Source organism: Dipodomys spectabilis, unplaced genomic scaffold (genome assembly GCF_019054845.1).
Source record: "Dipodomys spectabilis isolate Male_0828 unplaced genomic scaffold, ASM1905484v1 ptg000053l, whole genome shotgun sequence".
Lineage (NCBI taxonomy): Eukaryota > Metazoa > Chordata > Mammalia > Rodentia > Heteromyidae > Dipodomys > Dipodomys spectabilis.
In genome coordinates this window covers 14,675,562-14,693,592 of record NW_024870730.1, presented here as the reverse complement: position 1 = coordinate 14,693,592, position 18,031 = coordinate 14,675,562, and the positions used below count along the sequence as shown (strand labels likewise).

General features: G+C 38.6%; 1 protein-coding gene across 1 annotated transcript in view; it reads left to right on the top strand.

Annotated features, from left to right (window-relative positions):
* The window catches only part of Znf292 (zinc finger protein 292), a 71,968-nt gene that overhangs the window by 29,912 nt on the left and 24,025 nt on the right, over positions 1 to 18,031 (top strand). The window contains exons 2-4 of the mRNA XM_042679509.1: positions 3,336 to 3,490; positions 3,674 to 3,752; positions 7,332 to 7,467. Of these exons, the coding sequence (XP_042535443.1) occupies positions 3,336 to 3,490; positions 3,674 to 3,752; positions 7,332 to 7,467 (370 nt within the window). The remainder of the gene's footprint in view (positions 1 to 3,335; positions 3,491 to 3,673; positions 3,753 to 7,331; positions 7,468 to 18,031) is intronic.

The window sequence follows — 18,031 nt, the reverse complement described above, 5'->3', positions numbered from 1 at the left end:
ATTTGATCTTTCTGCCAATAACATCCCACCCTGAAGTTATGTAGGTGCCCCGGTCAGAAATTATCTTAGTAACATGTAGTACACTGATCACATTTAGTTTATTTCAAGGATTTTAGGTCTGTGCCAGAAACTGAATTTTGAAAAAAAAAAACACATTTTTTTCTTGTACCACACCTTTATGCACATGGCACAAACTTGAAAGACTGATAGTGAAATTTACTTTCCCTTTCACCAAATAGATGCATCTTTGACATCTATGTTTTCTTATATAGTCTTTTTATTTAATATTAGCTCAATGAAGAGTTTGATTCACTTAATTTTATAACCATGATAATCAAAGTCAACATGCAAGATAATTTTTTCATTTTCCACATATTTGTCATTGTCATTGAAATGATGTAATGTTACTGGTTAAAAGATCGGAAAGTATAACCATTTCAGATCATGAGAAATGTAAAATTATTCTTTATTGTAGGTATTTTTAAAAAGTGAGAATTGTGCAAGAGTGAGTCCACTTTAGGATAATGTATACAATAGTGATATGACTTGGCAGGAAAAAATTATTTAATTTCTCTATTTACAGTTAGTTCTGAATCTTGCGGAAGTCAGCCTCAACTCATTTTCCATGGCACTACAGTGCCATTCATCCTCTAACTCATTAGAGAATACATTGAATACATTTATATAGAAATTCCAATTTTCCTTCTTAGTACTACTACCTCTACCCTTCGTTGAAAGTTCAGAAATAGTTTTACCTCTGGATTTCTGAGTATTTCCACTTGGTTAGGACTAGAGAACTTACCTCTGATTCTTTTTATCCTCACAGATTGTATTCTGTACCATAACAATTATAAATATAATGGGACTATGAAGTGAGGTCAATGTTAAGATCTGAAAAGCAAGTTGATTTCAGGAATCATCTGGGAAATATTTGAATTTTTTTCATGGATAAATGAGAAAGATTTGTTTCCACTTTGCCTGAAATATATATATATATATATATATTTTTTTTTTTTTTTTTTTTTGCCAGTTCTGGGGCTTGAACTCGGGGCCTGGGTGCTATCCCTGAGCTTCTTTTGCTCAAGACTAGTACTCTACCACTTGAGCTACAGTGCCACTTTCAGCTTTTTCTGTGTTATACTGAGGAACCCAGGGCTTCATAAATGCTAGGCAAGCACTGTACCACTAAGCTACATTCCTAGCCCTTTTTGGTGTTCTTATTGTTGGAGTTGGTTTTTACTTACATCTAGTGAAATACCCCTGCCACCCCACTCAACATTGTAGTTATTTTGTCATTTCTCTAGTTATCCCAGAGGCCAGTGTTTTCCTTCACTACTTAAAGTGAAAGAAAAAGAAAAGGTGGGTGTTGAGTGAGAGTCTGTGAGTTGTATGGCTATTTAAAAAGTGAGTTATTATGTTGCCCTTTAATTTACCAGATTTTTCAATTCTTTCTTATTCCGATTACTTACTGTTATTTGGAGATTACTAGACAGAGTAAGATATTTTTAGTGTTAAATAATTTGTTATGGCTGGGCCCAATAGTTTATATGTATTCCTAGCTATTCAAGGCTCATATTGGGGGTATCATGATTTTAGGCCAGCCTGCGCAAAATGTGAGACTTTCATCTCAATAGAAGAAGCTGGACAAGGTAGTGTGCACTTGTCATGCCAGCTACAGATGGAAGTATAAGATAGGATTGGCAGGGCAGGCACAGGCCTAGGCAAAAAGGGAAAGAAATCCTATTTCAAGATAACTGATACAAAAGCTGTTGGGGAGAGGGATAGATGTATGGCTTAGAAACAGAGCACCTGAGTAGCAAGTGTGAGGCCCTGAGTTCAAACCCAACTACCACCCAAAAAGAAAACTTTGTTATATATTATTTATTTTCTTTTATGAACTGAGAAAGTACATGTGTTTGCTGGTCAGATGTGATTCATTTCACATTTTCTGCTCTATAAACAATAGCAAACATAATTTAAGTATTTCTCTCTGTATATTTGGTCAACTATTGCTTTACCAGGTGTCTTCTTTTTAAAATAACTTTGAAACCTTAGTAATTATTTGGAAAGAGCGTGCATTTATGACTAGAGAAGAAAACAGGTAATACTTGTGCTATTTAAAGCTAGCTTCTCTATAATTTTAGCTACTTGAGAAGCAGAAATTGGGATCATCATTTGAGGTCATCCTGGGCATAGAAGTTAGTGGGATTTCCATCTCAACCAATGGCTGGGTGAAGTGGTTCATACTTGTTATCCCACTACAATACTTGTGCTATTATCTCGAGTGACTTTGGAAACACACAGAAGATTACAGCCCAGGCTGGCTTGGGCATAGAGTGAGACCCTACCTCAAAAATAAAGTGCAGCCAGGCGCTAGTAGCTCACACCTGTAATTCTAGATACTCAGGAGGCTGAGATATGAGGATCACAGTTTAAGGCCAGCCTGGGCAGGAGAGTCTGTGAAACTCTTATCTCTCCAATTAGCCACTAGAAAACCAGAAGTGGAGAAGTGGCTTAAAGTGGTAGAGCACTAGCTTTTAGTGAAAAGAGCTCAGGGATAGCGCCCAGGCCCTGAGTTTAAGCCCCGTGCCTGAAAAAATAAAGTGCAAGAGGGGGCTAGAGGAAGGATTTGAGTGGTAAAGTACCTGCCTAGCAAGTGGAAGACCCAGGGTTGACTTCCTAGTGTCATCAATCAGTCAGTCAATCCAGCCTTGTTGGGTTCAGTGGCTTATTACTATAATCCCAGCTACCTCAGAGGTGGAATTGGAAGGATCGTGATTTGAGGCTATTCAGGACAAAATGTTAGTGAAACCCTCATCTCGATCAATAAGCCAGGCATAATGGTCTGAGCCAGTGATCTCAGTGCTAAGTGGGAAGGCTATTAAGTAGGAGGATCATGGTTGGAGGTTGGGCCCAAACATAATCATGAGAGAACCTACCTTGAAAAAACAACCAAAGCACCAGGTGCTTGGTGGCTTACACCTAATCCTAGCTACGCAGGAGGTTGAAATCTGAAGATTATAGTTGAAAGCCAGCCCAAGCAGGAAAGTCTGTGAAACTTACCTCCAACAAACTTCTCAGGAAAAGCCAGAAGTGGCACTCTGGCTCAAGTGATAGAGCGTTAGCCTTGAACACAAATAGGCTCAGGGAGAGCACCTGGGGCCTGAGTTGAGTTCAAGCCCCAAGACCAGCAAAAAACAAAAACAAACAAACAAAAACCCAAACAGAACAAAAGAACAAAGCAAAAATAACATTTTTGTACAGGAAGAAAAAGTTGATTAGTCAGTATATTTTGATTCACATTTTGAATAAGTTTATTATTTCTTCCAAAACAGACACTCCTTGAATATGCAGAGAAATGGAAAACTTCAGAAGATCCCTTACCTTTATTGGAGGTATACACAGTGGCTATCCAAAGTTATGTTAAAGCTCGACCTTATCTTACCTCTGAATGTGAAAATGTAGCATTGGTTCTGGAACGCTTGGCATTGTGAGTAAACCTTTAAAAAGTAAATTCAGAAAACATTTAGCCTTTTTTTTTAAGCATTATATTTCAGGCCTTTTCATAATTTAACTTAAAATAGATTTATTGGGAATCTACTGATATTAGAATTATTGGATTTATTTTATTATGAATTTTAATAATTGTATCCTTACCAACTTTTGTTTTTAGAAGCTGTGTTGAACTTTTATTGTGTCTGCCTGTTGAGTTATCAGATAAACAGTGGCAACAGTTTCAGACGCTGGTACAGGTGAGGATGTTTACCTATTAGATTTTAAAAAAATATTTTTATTAAATAGTTGTACAAAGGGGTTTCAATTCCAGAAGTCAGGTTATGACTACATCTTGGTCAGTGTCACCCTTTCTGTCATCCTCCCCCACCTTTCTTAGATTTAATATGGGTATATCTTACCAGTTTTGGGTATTTTAAAAAAATTGGCTAAGCCAGGTGCCTGTAATTTTAGTTACTGAAGAAGCTGAGATCTAAGGATTGTGGCTTGAAGCCAGCTTTGGCAAGAATGTTCATGGGACTCTTCTTCTTACCCCTTCCTCCCCCCACCCCCCCAGTCCTAGGGCTTGAACTCAGGGCCTGAGCACTGTCCCTCGGCTTCTTTTGCTCAAGGCTAATTAGTTCTCTACCACAGTGCCACTTTCAGATTTTTCTGTTTATGGTGGCACTGAGGAATCGAACCCTGCTTCATGCATGCTAGACAAGCACTCTACCACTAAGCCACATTCCCAGCCCTCATGGGACTCTTTTATGTCCAACAAGCCACCAAAAAGTTGGAAATGGAGCTGTGGTTCAAGTGGTAGAACACTAGCCTTGAGGGGAAAAAAAAGCTCAGGAACAATGGCCAAGGCCCTTAGTTCAGTCCCCAGGACTGGCACTTAAAGAAAAAAAAGACTAAACTTGAACACATTGAAGGAATGACAAATATCAATTGCTACTTTGCATATAATACATAAATGTTTGCTAATTTGGCATGCACATTTGGATAGGTGGCTTAAATATTACACAATTCCTTTTTTTTTTGTTGGTCGTGGGGCTTGAACTCTGGGCTTGGGCGCTGTCCCTGCACTCTTCAGCTCAAGGCAAGCGCTCTACCGCTTGAGCCACAGTGCCACTTCCAGTTTTCTGTGGTTTTATTGGAGATAAGAGTCTCACGGACTTTCCTGGCGGGGCTGGCTTTGAACCACCATCCTCAGATCTCAGCCTTCTGAGTAGCTAGGATTATAGGCTTGAGCCACCGGTGCCGGGCTTGCACAATTCTTTAAGACAAAATAATCAAGGATTTACCAGAGCTATAAGAGAAGACAAAATACTTTCATTTATATTTAGAGACAGTGTAATTGCTAATGATTTGTGATACACTTTGTAAGAATTCAATTTTTCACTTAATTCTTATGATAAAGTTAGTTATGGGAGATGCATTTCTCCAATTTGGAAGATGAGGAAACTTAGTCAAGAACTCTTAAAATATTTATCTGAGCCAGCCACCTAGTTATTCAGGAGGCTGAGATCTGAGGATCATGGTTGGAAGCCAGCCTACGCAGAAAAGTCTGTGAGTCTCTTATCTGCAATTAACCACAGAAAAAGCTGGAAGTGGTGCTGAGGCTCAAGTAGTAGAGTGCTAGCCTTGATCCAAAGGAGCTCAGAGACAACACCCAGGCCCAGAGTTTAAGCCCCAGAACTAGGCCCCCCTCACAAAATTACACACACACACACACACACACACACACACACACACACACACACACACACACACACACACACACACACACACACACACGTTCAAATTCAATAAAACTAATATCACAGGACAGTTATTTGAGCCAAGATTCAAAGCCCAAGCTTTTCTTTCTGTATCTGAAAGTGACTGCTTTTCTTGCTTATTTAATGCTATTTTTCTACTTGTGGACAGTAATACAGAATTTATTGTGTGGCTGCTTTTAGAGCATTTTCAAAAATTCAAGCACTAGATTATGCTGACTGTATTACTGCTTCAAGTGAATTTTCATTAATTTTTAATAATATGTTCCTCTTTCCTTTCCCTCCCCTCCCTTCCCTCCCTACCACTTGACTTCTTTCTCCTTCTCTTTTCCTCTCCCCTCCCTTTCCCTGCTCTCTCTTTCTCCCCCCACTCTCAAGCATTCTTAAAATTGGCCTCATATTTCCCTGCAACCAATATTTTAAAGAGGGTTAGCCTTAAATAAGCATGTAAAGCAAGGTATAGCTAGGCAAGGAAAGGAATTTTTCTATGTTAATATTAAACATTAAAGTCTATACTCAATGCTCAACCCTTGCAAGGGAAGTCTCCCGTCTTATTGAATACCAAAAGGTTTCACACTCTCTTACACATAGAAGATGCCTAAATATTTTTGAAATATATGTTTTTTACCAGCCGTTTGTCCCTTCACATCAAATTCTTGATCATAAATTTTCTACATTAGCATAGTAGTAACTTGTTTCTTAGAAGTTATTTTTCTCCCCCAGCAAGTGTTTTATTTTCAGGTAAATATTTTAGAATTTTCTTTGTTTAGCATTCAGATAGATCATAACACCAAATTAAATATTTTTTCAAGTTAAATCATTTTTATTCACAAAGAATACTGAACAACTTACACTTCTGAGTTTGTTTCCTAACATTTGATAAACTTTCACGCTTTCTCTTTTGAGATAAAAAGCACTGGTTGATCCGTTTTCATGTAGGTTAATAAGAAGACTATTGCAGGAGTGGAAGGAGAGGTACTGGGGAGGTATTCGGTAAGCACCTTAACACTAAGTGCATCCCCAGCACAGGTTGTTGCTTAAATCCTTGTGTGTTCATTCAGCTGCTGCTCAAAGAAAATGTCTTAAAACATTTTGGTTTTTTTTTTGGGTCCGGTTGTGGGGCCTGAACTCTGGGCCTAGGTGCTGTTCCTCAGCCCTTCAGCTCAAGGCTAGCACTCTACCACTTGAGCCACAGCGCCACTTCCGGCTTTTTTCTTTTTGCTTATGTGGTGCTAAGGAATTGAACCCAGGGCCTCATGCATTCAAGGCAACCGCTCTACCACTGAGCCACCTTTCTAGCCCAACATTTGAACTTTTTTTGTGGGGGAGGGGGGGTTCAATGGTGGGGCCTGAACTCTGGGCCTGGGCGCTGTCCCTCACCTCTTCAGCTCAAGGCTAAGCGCTCTACCACTTGAGCCACAGCGCCACTTCTGGCTTTTTTCTTTTTGCTTATGTGGTGCTGAGGAATCGAACCCAGGGCCTCAGGCATGCAAGGCAAATGCTCTACCACTGAGCCACCTTCCCACCCAACATTTGACCTTTTTTTTTTTGGGAGGTCCGGTCATGGGGCCTGAACTCTGGGCCTGGGTGCTGTCCCTCAGCTCTTCAGCTCAAGGCTAGCGCTCTACCACTTGAGCCACAGCGCCACTTCAGCTTTTTTTCTTTTTGCTTATGTGGTGCTAGGGAATCGAACCCAGGGCCTCAGGCTTGCAAGGCAAGCACTCTACCACTGAGCCACCTTCCCAGCCCCTCAACATTTGAACTTTTTAACGGCAAGATTTTATCTTTTTGGACTCTGAGAAGCATCATTTTGTTTGACTATAACATGCAGCTGTAAGTATTCCCATATAATTTTGCTCTCATTTTAGAGCAATTGATTGATTATTATTTTTGAAATTCAATTTTAAATGTCAATGCAGGAATTCAGCAGTTGATATTGTGATATAAAAATTTTAAGATAAAATTCTGTTTTTCAAAAGTGTATAGTTATATTTAAAATCTGTTAATCTTGTTTTAAAATCTGTTGTAATTCTTTGGATGTTTATTTAATATTTATAGGTAGCTCATGAAAAACTGATGGAGAATGGCAGCTGTGAATTGCAATTTTTAGCTACTCTAGCTCAAGAGACTGGGGTGTGGAAAAACCCGGTACTGCGCACTATTCTTTCCCAGGATCCGTTGGATAAGGATAAAGGTAAATTTTCTAGAGAGAGAAAGAGAAGAGGTGGGGGTGGGGCGAGGATTAGGCTTCAAAACACAAGTATTTAAAGTTACTCAGACATAAGCTCATCTTCCAAAGAAGTCCACTTAATTAAATTTTATCTGAGGTACTTGAGGTCCTTTATTTTATGGAAACAAAACTTTTTCTATGTTTCTCAACAGAGGCATTCCCTATAGTGTCCTGGCAAGTGGCAATATAGGTTATGTTTGATGATTATTTGACAGATGGAGAATAGAAATATGACAGGTTTTCCTTAAAATAGAATTAGAAATCAGTGCTATAACTCTTCAAATCTTCTGTCTGTAAGATTATGGGCTAGGATGTAGGAGAGTGGCAAAACACTTGCCCAGCAAGTGTAGTATCCTGGTTTCAGTCCCCAGTACCAAACAGAAAAAAGACAAAAAGAAAATTAGTACTTTCTCAAACATTATTTTACTTTGCTTTGGTGTAATATGAGCTCAGGCAATAAAAGTGACAGTGAAACTGGCAGACATCCTATTGGAAATAGATGGCTAACTACTATATAAAATCATATTGAGTGTTTCAAGTTACATACACTGTGATGAAAAGCCTAGTTGTCTTCTTTTTTTTTCCTTTTTTTTGTTGTTGTGGTGCCTGAACTCTGGGCCTGGGCACTGTCCTTGAGCTCTTCACCTTAAGGCTAGCACTCTATCACTTGAGCCACAGCGCCACTTCCAGCTTTTTCTGCTTGTGTAGTGCTGAGGAATGGAACCCAGGGCCTCATGTATGCAAGGCAAGCACTCTACCACTGAGCCACCTTCCCAGCCCCTTATACTTTTCTTGAGAGTACCTTAGAAAATGTTTCCTAGGGTTGGGAATATGGCTTAGTGGTAGAGTGCTTGTCCAGCTTGCATATGAAGCCTTGGGTTCCATTTTTCAGTACCACATAAACAGAAAAAGCTGCAAGTGGCACTGTGGCTCAAGTGGTAGAGTGCTAGCCTTGAGCAAGAAAAAAAAAAACAAGCTCAGAGACAGTTCCCAGGCTCTGAGTTTAAGCCTCCAGGACTGGCAAAAATAAGGAAAAGAAAAGAAAAAAAGAAAAGAAAAAATGTTTCCCAGATTTCTTCTTACCCTTACTTAAGGTGTTTAACTGGTGCAATAAATAAAAAGAAAAAAGAAAATGTACAATGGCAAGAGTATGTATGTACCATTTACCATATCTGTTTTTTTTATTTCCCCTCCAAAGTAAAGTTTTAGGTAATTTCACTATTGACAGCGAGTTCTGAATTTCATAAGCAGGGACTATTAATATTTGTAAACTCCTCTGGTACTTTAATGTTTACTAAAATGTTTCACAGCCCATCTCTAAACTTTTCTTTAACCCACTGGTTCCTGCCTGTCTTCCCTTTCTGCCATTTTCCCCATGCTTTTCTAGAATGTAATGTAATGTTTTTAGTTTGCACAAGAAGTTTTGATATCCCTTTTCCTCAGAATTACTGAAGTATTTATAAAACCTTGGAAATATGGAAAACAGTAAACCCTAATTATTTAAAATAATAGTAATTTTAAAATAGAGAATCTTTTTTTTTTTTTTGCCATTGACTGATTTATCCCTGATTTGTTTCTGGTATCAAATTATGCTTCGTGATACTAACTTTTGGAATACTGGATGATGCTGTGTTAATAGTAGTATCAAGTTATTTTATATAGTTTCTAACAGTATGGAAAGTATTTATTTATACACAGATTTAATTTAACACTCAAAATGATCCTGATATAACGACAAGATCTTTTACAGATGAGTAAATGGAGGCACAAAAAGATGAGGTGTAGTTTCCATTTCACATTGCTCGTGTTAAGAGGCAGAGCAAGGAATTAAAATCAGAGCTTCAGTATTACATCCTCTTCTAATATTTTCTTGAATTTGGGCTAATAAAATAAAATTACAAGCTGGGCGCCATTGGCTCACCCCCATAATCCTAGCTACTCAGGAGGCTGAGATCTGAGAATCATGGTTCAAAGCCAGTCTGGGGAGGAAAATCCAGGAGATTCTTCTCTCCCATTAACCACTAGAAAACAGCACCAGGAAATGATGCTGTGACTCAAGTAGTAGAGCTCTTACCTTGAGTTGAAGAGCTCAGGGACCGCTCCCAGCCCCAAGTTCAAGACCCACACCCACAACCGACATAAATAAATTGCTAATCAAAATAAAGGATTAACTTTTCTTTTTCCCATTGCTGATACCTAAATAGAGTTTTGACAAATCTGCACATTATATATATGTATAAAGGAGTCCTTACCTTAACAGAAGTTTAAACTTCAATTTAAATAGTGTACTTGCTAGGCACTGCTGGCTCACATCTATAATCAAGGCTACTCAGGAGTCTGAGCTCCCAGGATTGCAGTTAGAGCCAGCCTAGGTACGGAAGTCCACGAGACTCTAATCTTCAGTTAACCACCAATAAACCAGGAGTGGAGCTGTGGCTCAAAAGGTAGAGTGGTAGCCTTGAATGAAAAAGTTCAGGGACAACACCCATGCCCTGAGTATTTATTTGTGCCTAACATTGTCTGTATTGACTGATACCTATCTGCCAGTCTCTTTTGGTTGCTTTATTTCTTGATCTTCACCTGATCTAGCCACTGAAGTAATTGGGACTGGGTAGCCAGGTGTTTCTACAAAGCAGATGGGTTATATGTAGTCTAATTCTAATACAACACATGAAGCAACTGGGGAATTCATATGATGTGAGTTTGCAACCATATTCTTAGTCGTCTTTTGTGTGTGTGTGTCAGTCATGGAGTTTGAACTCTGGGCCTGGGTGCTGTCCCTCAGCTCTTCAGCTCAAGGCGAGCGCTCTACCACTTGAGCCACAGCACCACTTCTGGTTTTCTGGTAGTTTATTGGAGATTAAAGCCTCCTGAGTAGCTAGGATTACAGGCATGAGCCACCGGCACCCAACTTCTTTTGTTAGTCTTCTATTACTTAGAGTGCTACTTTGATGAATAATCATAAACCACAAATGTATTTTTGATCCTTTAAGATTCCCTCTTTTTTGTTGTTGTTGTTGGTCATAGGGCTTGAACTCTGGGCCTGGGCACTGTCCCTCAGCTCTTCAGTTCAAAACTAGCACTCTACCACTTGAGCCACAGCACCATTTCTGGTTTTCTGAGTGTTTTATTGGAGATAAGAGTCTCATGGGCTTTTCTGCCCGGGCTGGCTTTGAACCGTGATCCTCAGATCTCAGCTTCCTGAGTAGCTAGGATTACAGGCGTGAGCCACCCACACCTGGCAAGATTCCCTCTTTGTGTTGTAAAGTTCTATATATACAGACACCTGTACAATATTAGGATTTACTTCGTAGAACAATATTAGTTGTTTTATCTATTCAACCTCTCCCAAACACCTGACAATCTATTCACTGTTTCTATATATAGTTTTGCCTTTTCTAGTTTCTTCTATTTAACAGTATTTGTCTAATATTCCCCCGTGCGTTTATCTAGCTCAATTAAAGGACATCTTGATTGCTACCATGTTTGATAATTTGGATAAAGTATTGGATAAGTATTAGGTTTTTGTGTAGATAGACATTTTCATATTCGTTGGGTAAATACTTAGGAGAATGTTGCTCTATGTGAGAAAACTATATTTGACTTTGTAACTGAGACTTGCAAAGTGTCAAGGATATCTAAAGGACTTAAGCAGTTTGAGATTCTTGTCAGCAATGAATTGCAATTCTCTTTTACTACACTTTCACTTGCAGTTGGTATTGTATTTTTAGTCTTTTTGCTATTCTAATTGGCATACAGTGCTATCAAATTACTGTTTTAATTTGCATTTCAGTAGTGAAAATGATATTGAAGATTTTCTCTTCAGAGTATTTGTCATCTATATTATCTATGATTATCTGTTCAGATTTTGTACCTGTTTGGGGTTTTTGTTGAGGTTTTTTTAGGTGGTTTTCTTATTGAATTATCAGTTTTTAAAAATACATTTGGAATATTAGTCCTCTGTCAGTTTTTTTTTCTTTACATTTGGCTTGTCCTTTTTTTTTAACAGTGACTTGACTTAACAGAGCATAAATTCCACAATTCTCACTATTTTTCTCACTTTCTTAAATGGACTATGATTTGTTTTACCTAAAATCTCATCACCAAATTCAGTGTCGTATAGATTTTTCTTTTGTGTTCTTGATGTTTTATAGTTTTGCAATTTATATTTAGGTGTATAAAAAGTCTGATTTATGTTTTATGAATCTGTTTTAGCTCTTAGTCATTTTTTTCCATAAACAATCATGCCTTTTAAAAATACTATTTCTAGAATATGTTGCCTAGCATGCATGAAGCCCCAGGTTCGATTCCTCAGTATACTACATACACAGAAAAAAAGCAGAAGTGGTACTGTGGCTCAAGTGGTAGAGGTCTAGCCTTGAGCTGAAGAGCTCAAGGGACAGTGCTCAGGCCAGAGTTCAAGCCCTACAAATGACAAAAAAAAAAAAAAAAATCTACATTTTTTAAAATCTATTTACAATTATTTATTTAGGTAAGAGGTCATAAAATACATTTGTATAATATACATAAGAAAAGACATGCTTGAATGAGTAAGAAATGACAGATGACAGAATTTAGTGTTTATGAATGAAACCATCAATAACTTTTAATGATACAGGGAAGAAATCCCAAGTGTACTCATATCTTTATAATATTGTTTTTATTTTTTATTGTAAAGATACTATACAGAGGGTTACAGTTACATGAGTAAGGTAATGAGTACACTTCCTATTGAGCAGTTTACCCCCTCCATTGTTTTCCCCTTACCATCCCTTCCCTCCCTACCTTCCCCGAGGTTATAATATTTTTAAATTAAAAAAGATATTAGGCTTTAAAAGGTAATATGTGATAATAGTTTTATTTTAATGATTTAAAAATAGGTTTCTAAACTCTATCATATTTGATGTGGAAGAAAAGAAAAACAAGAACTTTGGCAAGCAAAGTGTAAGTCCATAGCAGCTTAGAAATTCTACATTCTTATCCAGGATTGCATTTATTCATTCTTTAGATTTTTTAGTATACTAACTAGCATGTCAAACTAGCATTCTTCTGTTTCTTCGGGGCGGCGGGGGGGGGGGGGGGGGTTTGTTTTGTTTTTTTGGTGTCGGTCCAGGGGCTTGAACTCAGGGTTTAAGCACTGTCCTTGAACTTTTTTCTTTTGGTCTGGTTGTGGGGCCTGAACTCTGGGCCTGGGTGCTGTCCCTCAGCTCTTCAGCTCAAGGCTAGTGCTCTACCACTTGAGCCACAGTGCCACTTCTGACTTTTTTCCTTTTGCCTATGTGGTGCTGAGGAATCGAACCCAGGGCCTCATGCATGCAAGGCAAGGTTCTACCACTGAGCCACCTTCCTAGCCCCTCCTTGAACTTTTATATTCAAGACTAGCACCACTTTGAGCCACAGCACCACTTCCCATTTTCTGGATATAAGAATCTCATGGGGGCAGTGAAGGTGGCTCAGTAGTAGAGTTCTTGCCTTGCATGCATGAGGCCCTAGGTTTGATTCCGCAGCACCACAAAAGCAAAAAAAAGTTGGAAATGGCTCTGTGGCTCAAGTGGTAGAATGCTAGCCTTGAGCTGAAGAGTTAAGGGACAGCGCCAAGGCCCAGAATTCAGGCCCCACGACTGACCAAAAAAAAAAAAAAGAATCTCATATACTTTCCTGCCTAACTTGATTGGCTTCAAACTTCAATCCTCAGATCTTAGCCTTCTGAGTAGCTAAGATTACAGACATGAGCAACCAGCACCTGGCTGGTTTATATATATATAACTTTTTTTTTTTTTTTTTTTTGGTGGTCATGGAGCCTGGGCTCTGGGCCTGGTCGCTGTCATTTGGCTCTTCAGCTCAAGGCTAGCCCTCTACCACTTGAGCCACAGCGCTACTTCTGGCTTTTTCTCCTTATGTGGTGCTGAGGAATCAAACCTAGGGCCTCATGCATGCAAGGCATCTTTATATATTAGGGATTTTGTTGGATATTGGGTATTGTTGTTTGTTTTGTTTGTGTTTGGTACTGGGATTTGAATTCAACTCTAGATGTTTAAGATATTGCTCCCATTTCTTTCTTGTCATGAGTAATACTACTGTAAATAGGAAAATATAAGTATCTTTTTGCTTTGTGAGCATATACTCAGAAATGATATGGGTGGGTCATATAGTGGCTGGTTTTATTTTTTTCTGTTTTGTTTTTGTCGGTTGTAGTGTTTGAACTCTTGGGCCTGGGTGCTGTCCTGAGGTCTTCAGCTCAAGGCAAGTGCTCTACCACTTGAGTCACAGCGCACTTCCAGTTTTCTGGTGGTTTATTGGAGATTAGAGTTTCATGGACTTTCCTGCCCAGGCTGGCTTTGAACTGGGATCCTCAGATCTCAGCCTTCTGAGTAGCTAGGATTACAGGTGTGAGCCACTGGTGCCAACTGAGTGGTTCTGTTTTTAAGTAATGTTTTTGAAGGGGCACATTTGGACTGATACTCTTCCCTTGCACTTCCTTTTTTATTCTTTTTTTTTTTGTGGGGGGGGTCCAGTCGTGGGGCCTGAACTCTGGGCCTAGGCGCTGTCCCTCAGCTCTTCAGCTCAAGGCTAGCGCTCTACCACTTGAGCCACAGCACCACTTCCGGCTTTTTTCTTTTTGCTTATTTGATGCTGAGGAATCGAACCCAGGGCCTCAGGCATGCAAGGCATGCGCTCTACCAACTGAGCCACCTTCCCAGCCCCTTCCCTTGCACTTTCTAGATAAGTTTTCTACCACTTTTTTAAATTTTCTTTTTCTTTTTTCTTTTCCATTTTGTTTTTGATGCTGGTCCTGGTGCTTGAGCTCAGAATTGTCCCTGAGCTTTTTTTGTTCAAAGCTGGTGCTCTACAACTTGAGCCACAGTTGTACTTCCAGCTTTTTTTGTAGTTAATTGGAATTGAGAATCTCATAGACTTTCCTGCCTGAGCTGGCTTCAAACTGTGATTCTCAGATCTCAGCCTCCTGAGTTGCTAGGATTAGAAGCGTTGAGCTGCGAGCACCGTGCCAGATTCCCTTAGTTTTTGAATAGGGTCTTGCTTTTTGCCCTGGCTAGCTTGAAGTGCAGTCCTCTTAACCTTGCTTCCTGTGTTGGTGGAATGACAGGTATGAACCCCTCCAGCTTCTTATTGGTTGATAATTAAGGTCTTGCAAACTTTACATTGGCAGGCCTGGATCTTCAGTCCTCCCAATATCATTCTCCCCATATCTAGTGTTTCAGCCATTACCTCTACCCAATTCTGTTTGCTTTTCTTTTTTTACTCAGTTCTGTTTTTAACTTTGGTAGGTTACTATATTGTTTTCTCCAGAGTTTGTGCTATTTTCAATCTTATTAACAGTGAGCAAAGCTCTCAATTTCTCCATATCTTCACCAACACTTTATTTCATAGGAGCTATCTTAATAGCTTGGTGCTACCTCATTGTCATTTTGATTTGCAGTTCTGTAAGGATTTTTGATGTTTTCTGTACTTTTTGGTTATTTGTACATCGTCTTTTGGGAGATACCTGTATGAATACATAGCCCTTTGGTTGTGTTTATGTGCTGATTTGGGGACCTGAACTCAGGGCCTTGAGCTTTCACTTGTCTCTTTCAGTCAAGTCTGGTGCTGTGCCACTTGAACCACACTTCTCTTTCCAGCCTTTTGCTGGTTAATTGGAGATACATCTCATAGACTTTCTGTCTAGGCTGGCTCCAAACTGTGATCCTCAGATCTCAGGCTCCTAAGTAGCTAGGTGTGAGCTAGTACAGGCATGAGCTACCAGTGCCTGGCAACATAGTCCCCGCCCCCCCACCTCTTTTTTAATTTCTTTATTGAGATTAAATGATTACATAAATTTCAGAGTATTGTAGGATACTGATACTTAGCTAAAGTCACAAGCACATTTTATCCTTCACAAGGCAAATTGTCATTATCATAGTCTATAAAGTATAGCTCACATTTTAGATTATTTATTTCTTTTAGTGCTTAAGAGTTCTCTGGAGCATACTTCTTTATTAGGTGATCTGCAAATATTTTATCCAATTAATTGTCTTTTTATTCTTATTGAGTTATTTTCCTGTACAAAATATTAAGTTTGATACAGTCTCATTGTATGTTTCACTTGCCTTTGGTTTTTTGTTTAAGCCTAATACCATAAAATTTCTAGGTGTTTTGTAGTTTTGAGTATTAAGGTTAGGTCTTTAATCCATTTTGAGTTATTTTTTGTATATTATGCATTATATAGACTCAACTTCATTCTTTTACATGTGGATATATTCTCCAGCACTATTTGTTCAAGAGATTCTCTTTTCTTCATTGAGCTGTGTTAGCATCATTTTTGAAACTTATTTCATGAAATACTACTTTCTTGACTATTCTATTCATGATTTATGTCTTTTTTTGTTGGTATCATTGTTTTGGTTGCCCTAGGTCAGGAATATGATTTCTAGCCAGAAAGTATGTAGATCTTTTCAAGTTATTTTACCTGTTTGTAGATCCTTACAATTAAGAATGTTAGGACGAAGTTTTCTAGCTTTATAAAAACTTGAATTGATATTTGATAGAGATTGGGTTAAAGCTGTAGATTTCTTAATATAATTCTTCAAATCCAATTATTTGTATTACCTGTAATTTCTTTCAGTAATGTTTTAATAGTCCTCAGTGTACAATCTTCCCACCCCCTTTTTAAAGTTTTATTTCTTTTTTTATTATTTTTGATACTGTTTAAATGGTTGTTTCCTTATTTTCTTTATGAGTTTTTAATTGTAAGCACAGAAATGCAAATGATTTTATCTTTTGGCTTCTTAGGTCCTTTTTAATTTTTTTTACTGTTATAAAGATGATGTACAGAGAGGTTACAGTTACATAAGTCAGGTAAAGTACATTTCTTTTTGAACAATGTCATCCCTTTCCTCACACTCTCCCAGTTTTCCCTTTCCATATCTACCCACAAGTTGTATAGTTCATTTTCAACATTGTATCTAGTGACTAGCACTGCTGCATTTGTTCAGTTTTTAGATTCTTGAACCTTAAACGGTTAGTAGTGTTTTTTTAAGGTTTATTTTTAACCTCTATCCCCATGTTATTTGCTCAAAGAGATGATTTACTTCTTTGGAATGCATATTATTTCTTTCTCTTGCCTAATTATTAGATTACTTCTAAGAGGAAACATCCTTTTTTACCCTTGGAAGGTAAGGGAAAGCCACTAAAAGTTGTTTTTTGTTTTTTGTTTTTTTTTAAAGAGGGAAGACAATGAAGTATATGCTTTAAAAGCTGACTTCTTAAGTATCCTTGGTCACTTACAGGAGAAGTGATGAGGGGTAAGAGTGATGCAAAAAAGGAGCAGATCTGCAAGATTGTCTGATTTGTGATTTGGGTTGGGAGTGGGGTTGCAGTGGTGGAGAGGAAATAGTGGGTGGAACTGAGTAGAATGGCATAGCTAGCTAATAGACTGGATGTTTGGGAAATGTAGTCATTATAATCTATCTATAAACTCTTAAATCCCTGGCCTACCCCTCCTGAGTAGATGTGGAGTAGTTTTGGTGACACATACTGTGCAGAGATTTTTATTTATTTTATTTTATTTTTATTTTTTTGCCAGTCCTGGGGCCTGAACTCAGGGCCTAGGCCCTGTTCCTGAGCTTCTTTTGCTCAAAGCTAGCACTCTAGCACTTGAGCCAAAGCACCACTTTCGGCTTTTTATGTTTATGTGATACTGAGGAATCAAACCCTGGGCTTTATGCATGCTAGGCAAGCACTCTACCACTGTGCCACATTCCTAGCCCATAAAAGGATCTTTTTTTTTTCCCTCCTCCAGTTCTGGGGCTTGAACTCAGGGCCTGGGCACTGTTCCTGAGCTTCTTTTGCTCAAGGCTAGCACTCATGTAGAGATTTTTATATGCTATTTGAGACATTTGAGAAGCTGTGAGAAAGAAATGATGTAAAGGCCATTGTATACACACTTAGGTAAGGGACTGTGCACTCAGTAAATAAGTTGGCCCTACTCTAGAGGAATCTGAGAAAGTAAGAGATATGTGTTATATAATATTCAAAAAACTACTCAGGTTTATGCTGTGATTTATTTGTCATAAAAATGTAGTGGGTAAGCAGGGCCGCCGATGGCTCATGCCTATAGTCCTAGCTACTCAGGAGGCTGAGATCTGAGGATTGCAGTTCAGAGCCAGCCCAGGCAGGAAATGTCCGTGAGACTCTTATCTCTAATAAACCACCAGAAAACCAGAAGTGGCGCTGTGGCTCAAGTGGTAGAGGACTTGCCTTGAGCTAAAGAGCTGAGGGACAGCACCCAGGTTCAGTCCCCACGACCAACAAACAAAGAAATGTAGTGGGTACTAATTTTCTTGTTTAATATTATAAAAGTGATATTTTATGGAAAGAAGGTTTTTTGTTTGTTTTGTTTTACTTTGATAAATTGGCTCAATATCATGCATTTAGCTTGATTTTACTTATTTATTAGTTGTTCTTGGGGCTTGAACTTGGGCCTGAGCACTGCCCCTTTGCTTAGGATTAAGTTCTTTTGCTGAAGCCTACT